General features: G+C 29.7%; 1 protein-coding gene and 1 pseudogene across 1 annotated transcript; one reads left to right on the top strand and one right to left on the bottom strand.

The window, feature by feature from the left end:
• LOC100776246 (stemmadenine O-acetyltransferase-like) overlaps nucleotides 1–663 on the top strand; it is a 2622-nt pseudogene extending 1959 nt beyond the window's left edge.
• Nucleotides 664–1445: 782 nt separating this feature from the next.
• On the bottom strand, nucleotides 1446–6439 carry LOC100789583 (uncharacterized). Its single transcript, XM_014777803.2, has 3 exons — nucleotides 5253–6439; nucleotides 1930–2469; nucleotides 1446–1634 (listed from the first exon to the last, which is right to left on the bottom strand). The coding sequence occupies exons 1-3, from the start codon at nucleotides 6156–6158 to the stop codon at nucleotides 1533–1535; spliced, it is 1548 nt and encodes a 515-aa protein (XP_014633289.1). The 5' UTR covers nucleotides 6159–6439; the 3' UTR covers nucleotides 1446–1532.
• Between the last annotated feature and the right edge of the window lie 6260 nt (nucleotides 6440–12699).

Below are 12699 nucleotides of genomic sequence, written 5' to 3'. Positions count from 1 at the left end.
TGTTGTGGAGTTCCTCATGGGTGTGTCCAAGGCACGGTTCTTTGGTGACTCATTTGGTGAACCTTCGGAGAAGAATGGATGAGGCTCTTTGTCCCCAACATGCAATGGGAAATCTTCTTTGGTTGGTGGCTGCGGAGAATGTGTGTGATGATCATGAGATGGGGTTGTAGGAGATGGTGGGAAAGTTGAGGAAATCAATATCACAAGTTGATAATAAATTTGTTGAAGAATTGAGAGGTGACAAGGGAAGGTCAATTATGAAGGAGGGTCTTGGGGCAATAGGTGAGAAGGGATCAAAGGGTGAAGTGGATTTGTTGGGTTTAGTAGTTGGTGCAATTTTGGGTATGAGGCTGATTTTGGGTGGGGAAAGCCCACTTGGGTGAGTGGTGTTGGTTCAATTGGTTCAGTTTCAGTGTATATGAATCTCATCATCCTAGTGGACATAAGCTTGGGAGATGGCATTAAAGCTTGGGTTACCTTGGATGAACTCCTCACTTATGCAACACTGGATCCAAGTCCTATAGCGATGAGTTCACTTGCATGATTTTATTAGAATGGTAAATTTTCTTCATTAAATTTGATTTTATTCCTTACATTTTCAAAATGATAGTTTTAGCCTTTGTATTTTTTTTTTTTTTCCTTTCAATGTAGTGGATTTTGTTCCTAATCCAATCAAAATGAAGTAGAGTCAGGAACAAAATCTACTGCATTTAAAAAAATACGAAGACTGGATCTTTTGTTCTAAAAATGTATGGACTAAAGTTAATTTTGACTTAAGGAACCTAAAACACAATTTATCCTTATTATTAGCTTTCATCTGTTCAAGTCCTTTCCCAATATGTTATAATGCAGATACGAAGTTTGGATTAACGAAAGTAATACTTCTTGTGAAGTTAATAATTTATTTTCACGAAAATAAATGGAAAAAAGAATTAACTTAGTTGATCTGAAAGTTCATATCATTAAATCCTTTTATCTACTTGCCTAGTTTTTCTGTAACTTTTTTGAACTGAATGTTACACCAACTAACAAAGTCAATACAAACACTGAAAAATAAAGTCATGGTACCACCAAATGCATAAATTAACGAACGCAAAATTATTTTAGTAAATAATCTTGAATTTAAGTCGTGAATATATAACTGTTTTAAATATTTAAAGAAATTTTTTTACTATCTATAAAAAAATTTACTTCACTCGAACATGATAGTCACTTTATTTGTTTCTTTTATGTATTAAGAGTTTTACTCTCCAAGTTGTATATCTTAATTTGTAATATAAAAATTGAAAATTTAGACCGTAGTATTGAATTCGGTGACATTTGGACCTCGTGACATGCATCTCTCATCGTAATCTTTTGGTTAAAAATAGTACACGTTTTAAGGAAAATACTAATTTAGACTTCAAGCCCTCATCTTTGTCTACTCTAGCCGCCAAGAAATCCTCAAGGTAAATCATATATGTATAGAAGAAGAAAATACATATAGCAAAGGCATGAGTTAAGAATTATCAATTGATGTGTTGGACCTCTAACTACAATTCAACAACTTCATCTTCCCTGCATTCCCCAACATCAATCACCATAGTTCCTTTCTTCTTTGTGCGTCTAACCCTACAACAATTTCTTCTTGGAGCCTGCTCAAATCAACAAAACAAAATCCACTTCATTAACCAACTTTGAGTTTCATTCAGTTCAATGTCAAATACAAAAATATTAACAACTTACCCTACTTTCCACATTCTCTTCTAATAGATGAAATTCACATGGACTAGTTAAAGATGCAAGTCTCGTTCTCAAATTAGTTCCATGTGAATTTCAACAAATAAAAGATGTTTTGTTATCACTAATCATAGTCAAATATGTGTACATGAGGTGTATGTATAAACATTAAAAGAGCCATCCATTTTTATTAGAGAAATGTGAAGTTACCTTGTCCCACAAATGCGGGTCGGGTTTCTTATAAACCTCCACCACTTTGATCTGGGTCGGATCCTCCATTTTCCATTTGCAATCCGGGTTTTGCTGAACCCGTACATATTGACTTGCAGTTTCATTAGCACCCTCATCATACACTGCCTTAGACAAGTAATAAACAAATGGTTTCTGACAAACATGGCGGCTGACAGGGCGCGTGTTGAACGGATACGCCGTGTAATCAGCTCGCTTGTACCAGTTCAGGAATGTCCTCGCCGGCATCTCCATTTCCCGGGCAGAAAAGGTGCCCCGGAAAATTTGAACCGCATAGCCCCATGAAACGGATATGGTCCAGGTCCGGGCTTTGTCATAGCAAATGGATTGTTGGATGAGCCCGGCTGGGTCAAGTTTCATGGGCCCTTTCAGCCTCTTCAGGGCCTGGACCCGGCTCACGTTTGGAAATATGGGCTCTACCACGTCCAAGTGATGGAGGGATACCAGTGGCGTAACTGGATGGGCCGCCAGAAGCCCAAGGAGATTGCCGTACACATCAAACTATTCAATGTAAAATAGAGCAAAGCAATGTCAAAAATGATGGGAAAAATTAGACAAGACAAATGTTTTGCAAATAATACTACTCAGTCTCAAGAAATTCAAATGTGGGATTTGGATGCTCGATTAATTTTTTTCCTATAACCATTTATGTTTTTAAAAGAGAGAAAAAAAAATACTTCGAGAGTAATGAGTTTGGTTCTCCTTAAATAATGTCTTATGATATGATCGAATTTTATGTATAAAAAAAGGGTTAAATTACTTAGTCCTAATTAAGCTACTTTGGATATTCCTTAGAGCTTTTTTTTAATTGTGACCTTAAATTATAAAAAGTAAATTCTGTATTAGTTTGACAATTTAAAACCTTAAAAAAATGACAATTTATAATAGCTTAAATGTTTTTAGGGATTCGGTTAAAAATAATTACATAATCAAAACAAAATTAAAAACCTAATTAAAAATTCTCAAATAGTTCAAGGAACAAATAAATGATTTAACCTAAAAAAAAGTATTGGAAAAAACTTTACCCTCCTAAATGAATTCACCCAACTTGACTTTACTTGAATCAATCAATATCCAAAGTAGCTTCCAGCTAGCAATGATCCAATACAAAAAAGAAAAAAAAAAATACATGCTCGTCTGTATAAGACTACTCAATTTTTTATTTTCAACCTATACAGTTAGAGAATTATTTTTTTTAAAATGGAAATACTAATGTGTATGTTTAACCAATCAACACGCAAGAGGAAGTGAAGAACCTGGTAGACCAAGAAATCACATGTTAGCTTTGGCCTCACAAACGCGATTTTAATTATGTACTGTAACCAGTTTTACAATCATTTATGTGGGTGAAGTAGGAACTGGGTAAGGTCTTAATTATCCTACCGACACTAGACAATAGTTTACCAATCATGGAGCAGATTGTGGCATATGTCTTCATTGTGCAGACTGCGACGTGTTTCGTTGTATGTGACTCAGTGTTATTATATTCAAATTTTATTTTTCCTAAGTCCTAACTTAGAATGTAAGTGGGGTCGCTTAAACTGCATCTTAGTCACGCCACAACAAAATTAGCACTGTGTGACACGTGGATGTTTGCACCATAGATATTCCCCACAAACTGAGCTTTCTTATCATTTTATATTAAATATAAAAATATAAAACGTTGTGAATGAGAAAAAGAGTTCAAACGCAAAAATTGAGACAAGGAAAGAAAATGAAAGGATGCAAAAACCAACAACTTAATATAAAATTGACCTTTTGAGTCGGTGGACAGAGCTGGAACCGGTGATGAAAAAGGAAGGCATTATGTGAGACCATATGATTTCGAAGATGACCATATTGTAAAATGAATCTAATCTAATTCATCTTTTACATTAATACTAGTACCAAATAAATTGACAATTTAATTAAATTTGTCCCACCTTTCTGTCAGTGTCGACTTTAAAATTCAATTACATTAGGTAAGTAAGTAGCAATAAATGGTGTCCACTTTATGCATCCAAAAAATGACCCGAACCTTCTATGAGGATAAAAAGTTAGATTTAATGTATATACTATCTATGTTTTCCGCATCTAATTATGTAACGGTTGTGTCTTTTATGATTTTGCATCTTATAGTTGTCTTTTTCTATTTTTGCATCTTACAGTTACGGGCCATGACATCTATGGCCAGGTAGCATTTTTAGTTGTTGTTATTATCACTAAAGAGATATTAAATATTAAATTATCATTTACTCCTACCTCTCGAATTTCTCCACGATAGAGAGATTATCATTTACAGAGAAAACGAAATTTTCAAAGGTCAATAGCATGTAAAACTTTTAAAAGTTTACACAGACAGAAAATTAAACTCTAAAAAGAAAATTTTAATTAAAAATAAATAAATAGTGTCTTATAAATTTTTATGTAATCTTATATGTTTAATATTTCTGTAGATAATTTTCTTAATATAGTATAGAGATGCAAAAAAAAAAATTACATAAAAAACCCATTCACTGCGAGCAAGGTTCTCTCCTCATAGACCACTCCTTTGACCATTCACGACTGAAATGCTAAAATATGCATAGTAATCATGTAACTAAAAATTTTCTTTAGGTGCCCTAAAAAAAAAAACCCTCTAGGTTTTGCAAAATTAAGCCCTTTTATCCTCAATTAGTTTAAAATTAAAGATCTTAAATTAGTTAGGTAACCTACACTATACATCTGATTGTGGTCAACAAATCATTATTGCATTGTCCCACCTCCTCCCTAAACATAAACAACTAACATCAATTACATAAATAAATAAAAAATAAAAAGATTTAGTAGTTAACCTCAAAATGTTTAATTTTAATATAATATTAAATTATATAAATAACATGACAATGCATCCAGATATAACAAAGTAAAACTTTACATTATCATTATTTTAAAATTAAGCTCAACCTAATAAAATTTGTCTACTTTGAATTATCTCATGTGAACCCAAAAACCATCCAACTTTCTCACTAACCCACTTTCTCCACCACTTCCAATAATTAACTTTCTCAATTATAGTCATGTCAAACCACCAATCATATTGGTTGACTAAGGCAACATGTGAAGTCACAGACACAGTTAATTTCTTTTGTCACGTCTTTCCTTCTTTTCTATCAATTTTCACCCTTCCCCCAATTTCCCAATGATTTTCCAAGGAACCAAATAGTAGCACACTAAAACTAGTGTCACAAACCAAACAATAACAATATCACAAACAACAAAGAAAAAGAAATGAAAAAATATCAACAAAATTACAAAGTACTAACCTGATGGAACCCTTTTTCCTTGGTGAGTGGAACTCCCAATTCTGCCATACAAGCCTGAATCCTATCATCAGAGCCATACAACCCTGGATACCTCTGAATGCACCTATCTTGCATCTTCTCCAATGCCACAGCCAAGGGATAACTAATGGCAAAACCACCACCCCCATAAGCCATATTATAAGAAAAATAAATGTTTTGCAAGTGACTCTCCGAGGAACTCCCAATGTAATAAAACTGATTGTGGTCATATTTTTGCAACACTTTCACCAAATTTTCTGCCACAAAAACCGTGTCATCATCCCCCATCACAAACCACCTCACATCCTCCATCCCAAGCCTAAGTGTCTCAGACACTATGCGTGAGATTCTAATAGCTGATCTATGCCCCTTTGGGTTCTTATACTTGAACCTTGAAGTGTCACTAGAGATCCTCAACGGGGGCAAGAAATTCTCATCTTGAAGCTCAGTTTTCACCTTTTGCTCCAACCACACAACCCCACGCATCTCATTAGGCCTCCACCATAGCTTGATGTACTCTTTTCTCTGCTTCCAAAGCTTTGCTGAGGCTCCTATGCCAAAGACTATGTGGGAAATGTTGGTAACTTCTTCAAAGGGGGGTGTGGACTCTTCTTCAGATGGGGTGTTGGAAGAAATATGATGAGTGATGGTGGGAATGTGAGGGGTTTGATCACAATCGAAGGAGTGGCTAACGAACCTTAGGGAGTAGAAGAGGTAGGAGATGGAGATTAAGAGGAAGAAGAAAGCCATGAGCTTTGAGAAGCTCCATGAAGAGTAGAGATGGTCTTGGTCTTTGAAATTGTTCTTCATGGTGGACATGGTGGTAATTTTCAAGTGTTTAATTAGCACAAAAAGATGGTAAATCGAAGCCCCAAAAGGCTTGATCATAGCTTGATTTCACTACTTGAATTCATGAGAACCCCATCAGGGAGATGGGGAGAGGAGAGAGAAGGGGAAGATTATAGATTTGGTAAAGTTTTGAGCTTGCACATAGTACCACCGATAAGGGTGGCTAATATATATATATATATATGTACATGAGACAGAAAACTAAAGACACTCTTTGGACTTAACAATAAATCTTTAAATTGAACAAGCCATTAAGGGTCGTTTAACTGTATGCTAGTGCTAATTGCTAAAGGCAATTTTGCAGTCCGTTGATACCTTTCGATTTATGCAAATACAGAATTAAGTGTTTATGAACTAATCAAAAATAGATTTGCTTTATGATTTTTAAAATAATTATCATAAATCTCTTAATATTTTATCTTTAATTCTTAAAAATAAAAACAAGAGAAGACAAGTTTCTTGAATATATGTTATATTTAATTAAGAAATGATTTTATTATTTTATTTTCACTTTCCACTTTGGCTTTAGCGGTGTACACGTGTTTGAGCACAAAATCACCAACTAAAGAATAATAAACGAAAAAAAAAAAAAAACAAGAGAAGACAAGTTTCTTGTTTTTTTCCGCTCCAACCTTACAAATAAGGAGAATATCAACTTTACCCAAAAGATAAACACATGATGTTTTTACCTATAAACGGAAACCATGATAATGTTCTGAGAGCTGATACGAGAAACTTGGAAGAACTATCATGGAAAGAAATGCTTTGGCAACTGTTTGCTATAAAGATAAAAGATTTGAGATGCATTTATCTGTGATTGTATAACTGCCAACAGCATTGCATTTGGATCATATCTCCAATCTACTACGGCAAGACGCAACTATTAATATCACAGTTCTTTTCTTCAAGATTTATTAATATAATTTTGCTTTTTTTATTTTATTTATTTCGTAATTTTGGATTTTTATTTAAAAATTAAGGTATCTAATTCTTTTATTTTAAAGAATTCATAATTTTAATCTTTTATTTTAGAATAAAAATATTTAATTATGTTATTTAAAAAAATGTAATTTTAGTCATTTATTTTTAAAAATTTATAATTTTGATCAAATTCTCAATTTTGTATATATTTTATTTCTTTTTCTTTTGGTCTAATTAAACCCTAAATCTAAAATATTCATTTAAAGTATCATAAAAAATGATTTAATTAATTACAAAATAAGAAATAAAGCAAATAAAATAAATAAAACATAACTAAAATTAAATATTAAATTAAAATGGTAGATTTCTAAAATATGGTAATCAACATTGTGATTTTTTTAAAATAAAAAGATCAAATGCTTCAATTTTAAAATAAAGAGATCAAAATTATAGATCGAGTTAAATAGAAAAACTAAAATTAGTTTTAAGTTTTTTTTTATAATCAACTAGAGGAAAAGAGAGGCACTCTATGTCTTTATACTTTTTTTAAATAAAATAAAATAAGAAAATAAAAGAAAAATAAATTTGATCAAATGTCGCCTTAAAATACATTTAGTATATCATTAGTTTTCACACTTTTAATTAATCATAATTATGAATTCTCATGTCATTTAGAATCATTGATTTACTTTCGTAATAATTATTTTCAAAATTCATTTATAAAGGCATTTTAATTGATCCATTGGAAAAATATATCATTTTTTTTATTTGAACTAGTAGTTTGAGTAGTATTTCTTTTAACCTATGATATATTTCAACAAAAATCAAAGACTAATCACTTAAGGGAAAAATATGAGTTTAAAGAGCTTATATTTTTTCATACTCGTGAATATAGGAATTGAATATCTCATCCCACCCCATGCTTAAAGAGTGTTGTAGTAGGATTTAAACATATATGTTCTATATTTTATTTTCATCTCATTATTTTAATAAATATTTTCAATTATCCCTTAAGTGATTATTATTATTATTATTATTATATCGAAAGAACATTTTAATTAGTATGATATTGATATTATTTATTTTACTTTTAGTAAAATATTTAATCTTCAAATAAACAATAATAACAGTTCTAGATTAACTAAAAAATCTAAAACTATAACTACATAAAAGATGCTTTTGTATGCAAAATGAAAATAAAATTTATGCAAAGGGTCAGCTCACTCACCTGTGATTGATTACTTCAGCCACTCATTGGTGCTTGGAGTTCACATATATAGTGACTATATTGATCAAAGTGTAAGTGGGGTTTGAGCTGGTAAAATTGGTCCTCATAACAATATATAGTTAGCTAGTTAATTTCTTCTAAAAGAGAAAATCACCAACGAAAATTTTGGACCTTTATTAGTGAGAACGTGGTTATTTGCTTCAAAGTGTTCAATCAACCCCATCAACGATTTTGTGTAGAGTTTATGCGGACTGAAAAACAAGTTGTCTTCTACCGTGGAAGTCATGACACAATCAATGCTTGTAAGACTCTCAAATTTAAAGCTAACCGCGATTAGGGTTCAGTTAATTTTTTATTGAGTTTGTGGTTGCTGGTCTCCCACTTAAAAGCGGTTTGAAAATTTCATTTGTAGAAATGCTAATTAAGAAATTAATATGTTATAATGGTCTTGCTAATCATTATCTTTAAAAATATTTATTAAAGAATTAATAGTACAAACTTTTTATTAATTAAAAATAAAAATTACGATAAAAGTATATTGAAAATCATAATAAATGCACATTTTTTTAATATATAAAATTTCGCTCTTGATTCTTTTATCAGTGTATAAGGAGCACCAGTTAACATTTCGCAATATTTAAACGAATGAGCAACTCCACTCCCTAATGTTAAACGCTGAGGTAATAATGGGTGTGCTTTAATTTGTTTAGTGGATGTATGAATTAGTTCCAACTTCCAACATTATAAAATGTATGAAATTGATATATGCCAAGCAACGTATCAACTGAAATGAAAGTTTATTTTATATTCAGTACCATATTCTTTTTTGGACAGCAATAAACTCATTACATTTCGTTATATATACATATATATACACACACACACACTTTTATCCTTACATTACTATAAACTACAAATGATTTTATTCTTTAATAATTTTAGATAATTATTAATTTATTTTCAAATGTCAATATTATTTTAAACTGGGAAAAGAGACACTTATTGCCTCTCTCTCTATATAGCAACTAATTAGTGGGATATAGTTGTCATTATAAAAGTTTTATAAAAAACATAACATGTTAAAATATAATTAAGTTGATATTATAATATCTAATTTTATTTATAAAAAAACTAGACACTGATTATACAATCATCCATCATAAAATCATAATCATAATATATGATATGTTTGACAATTTTTATAATAGTTATGTTAAAAGTTATCTTATCATTAATTAAATGATAACATAAAACTATTTTACATTATCATATAGATATTAAAAAAATTATTTATCAAGTAATTATTATAATTATTTTTCAATAACCATTTTCAAATATTTTATCAACTTTTATTGAAGAATTTTTAAATCATTTATCAAACAGAAAATCATTGAATCCAAAGGATTGTGATGGTGGTGTAATATCTTTTTGCATTTATATGTGGATGAACAATTAATTTAGCATGTTGATTCTCTTCATTTATAAAATTTGCTTAGGTGAACGACAACTACAAATTGCGAGTTAGGTTAATCTTTAAATGAGTTAGTTAAAGATACTTGTGGTCTCTAAAAAACATGATTTGAATAGTGAGAGTAGATAAGTAAATTAAATTATTTGAACATGTGATTATGTTATTTAATATAAAATAATATTTTGTTGATAATATATGATAACAACAAAGATAAAGTATCTTATTTGAGGGTCAAATATAAAAACTAAATTAAATTATGAATATAAAATTAATATTTTAATTTAAAAATATATACAAATTAAAATTATATAAAAAATGTGGCGGATTCCCTATGGATTTAAAAGTATTTGATAAATCCCAAAGGGGATGCAAATGAGTTTATAAAATATAAACTCTCATCTTTTAAACCTGAATTTGTCCTGCCTTTTGTAGAGATGGAGATGGAGAAACCCAAACATGCATTTGACCCGATTTGCTATCATTCATACCTTATATATAAATATTTATGTGTACACGATATAACATAAGTGTAAATAAAATAAAAAGTATGATATATCTTTTTGAGATTTATTAAAACTATATTATTGGTTTAATTTAATAAAATATATTATTTTTAATGAAACTTTTTCATCAGCAAAAAATATTTGTTAAGGGTTGTGTCGATAACATTCATGAAGAACATAATATTTATTATATTTTATCATTTTCTTGCATGTAAATATTTTTAAATTAAAAAAGAACATAAAGGTGGAAATTAAGTTCCTTATATTAGTAAGTATTTCCTATATTGTATAAGTATTTGATTTTAAGTAAAATTTAAAAAAATATAAAAATATAAAAATGTGCATAATTAATTTAAAAGTAATGAAAATATAAATGATAAAAAAAAAACCATTTAGGAATATTAAGATTAAGATTGGAAATTACAAGTGATTGTTTAGACAATTTGATTGAACCAATCTAGCACAGTACACGAGTCAGTTGCTTAACTCAATGATTGTTCTGTTAATTAGTTACAAGTGTCATATCACACACAATGATTATTAGTGCAGTTATGCATTAACTAAAATATTCTATCTAGAAGATTGCCTAAGCAGAATTCAAACCATTGGGTTATTATTATAAATCTTTGTTCTTCTTGGTTGTGACAGTTTGAACTTTGAAACTAGCCAACTGTTTTTACTTTATTAATCAATCTAAAAAATTATTTAATTTCCTTGTCAGCACAACAAGCTGCTTAGGTGAAAATACTCATATTTGAATGACATATGTTGCGGAGGATAACCACAAGCTCTTTATGTTGATAGTGGAAAACTTAGAAATTACATGTTTGGTTTGAATTTTGATTTAATTTTTTGTTTTTGTTTATGGTTTGAATTTAATTAGTGTAATGTTAGTTGTAGGCAAATTATAATCTGATTTTTGTTCTGATAGTCATATCTGATGATCACTTTACTCTCTTTAATTAGGCATCAGGAAAAGTTTCAGAAGAATTTGCAATGCTTGATTGCAATTGTTGATGGCCAGACCAACCAAGAGGAATTGGCACCGGTCTCTGAATGGATGAATGAGGCCATGCTTATGAACAATGAGGAGCCTACGGCACTGATGTCTTGAATTGATAAATACATGCAAGAGCTACACCAACAAGATATTCAACATGTATTCTCTTCATGGATAAATAACGTAACATGCCTCCAAATGATGCACTTGGAGGAAACATCCAAGGTGCTAGTGCTCAGGGTGGATGACTACGGAAACTAAAATGCTTTGTAGCTTTCTTAAGGTGCATGTGACCCTTGATAATAGGTTTTTGATGATTCAAATTGATAGGTGATAAACCTGAATTTGATATTTTGATATGAATTTTTATGTATTTTAATATATTTTATTTGATAAAATTTGATATAAGTTTGTGAAAGATATATGCTTAACAGATTTTATGTGGAAAATAAATCACTAAAAATCATCCGTTTTGAACTAATAAGATGATAACTGTCACCATAAAATTTGTATGTGTATGATTGTAAGTGCGATAATTTAAAAATAATTAAAAAATATGTTAAATAAGCTTGTAAGTTAGACTCAACTTTTATATAGGTTAAACTATACATTAAATAATATACTTAATCCAAATACTTTTAATTGATGCTAAACATAGGCTTAACAAAGCCTATTGTACCCCTAGTCCTAGTCTATAAATCAAGTTGATTATTCTATCAATTTATTATACTAACTTGTTGACACGTGAAAATGATAAGAAATGTCATATTAGACGAATGTTTATTATGTCAGCTCAAATTAACATCATTAATAAAAATATATGATAAAATGGTTAGTTTAATTTAATTAATAGACTAAATTAAAACTCTTTAAATTAAGGAGATCAAGATGTAAAAAAGACAACATGAGAAATCAAAAATCTATCTTAACCTTATATTAATGAACCAAATTAATATGAGTTACAATTAAAGTATGTAATATAACTTTTTGAGAAGCTCCTTCATCTTAAATTTAATTCTATAAACATTTATGAATTATTTGTCATAGTAAGTTATGAATCAAATATATATCTAAATTAAAAAGTTGGCATAGTTAGAAGATCTTCCAACTTGGATATTAAAAGCTAGGGATTTCAAGAAACAAATTGAGATACCTTTTATTTATTTTTAACCTGATCCTAGGTAAGACTTTTGAGACTTTTTAACTTGTCCTAAAACTTGGATAAACTAGATAATTAGAAAGACAATAAGTAAGGCCGAGTCTTTTTTTTTTTGGTACGGTAACAAAAAAATGTTAATCTTAAAATAAAATAAAAAGAAAAATTTTCTCTTCAAATTTTAAACTATTTTACCCTCCCTAATTTTCTTTTTCTTTTTCTTTTTCCCTCTTGTTCAAACTGCATGTTGCATAAAAATCAAGCAGTGTGCATTTTTTTCCTTTTAATTTTTCATTTATTA

This window comes from Glycine max, chromosome 7 (assembly GCF_000004515.6).
Source record: "Glycine max cultivar Williams 82 chromosome 7, Glycine_max_v4.0, whole genome shotgun sequence".
NCBI lineage: Eukaryota > Viridiplantae > Streptophyta > Magnoliopsida > Fabales > Fabaceae > Glycine > Glycine max.
Note: the sequence above shows the minus strand (reverse complement) of the source record. Positions and strands in the feature narration are given on the sequence as shown.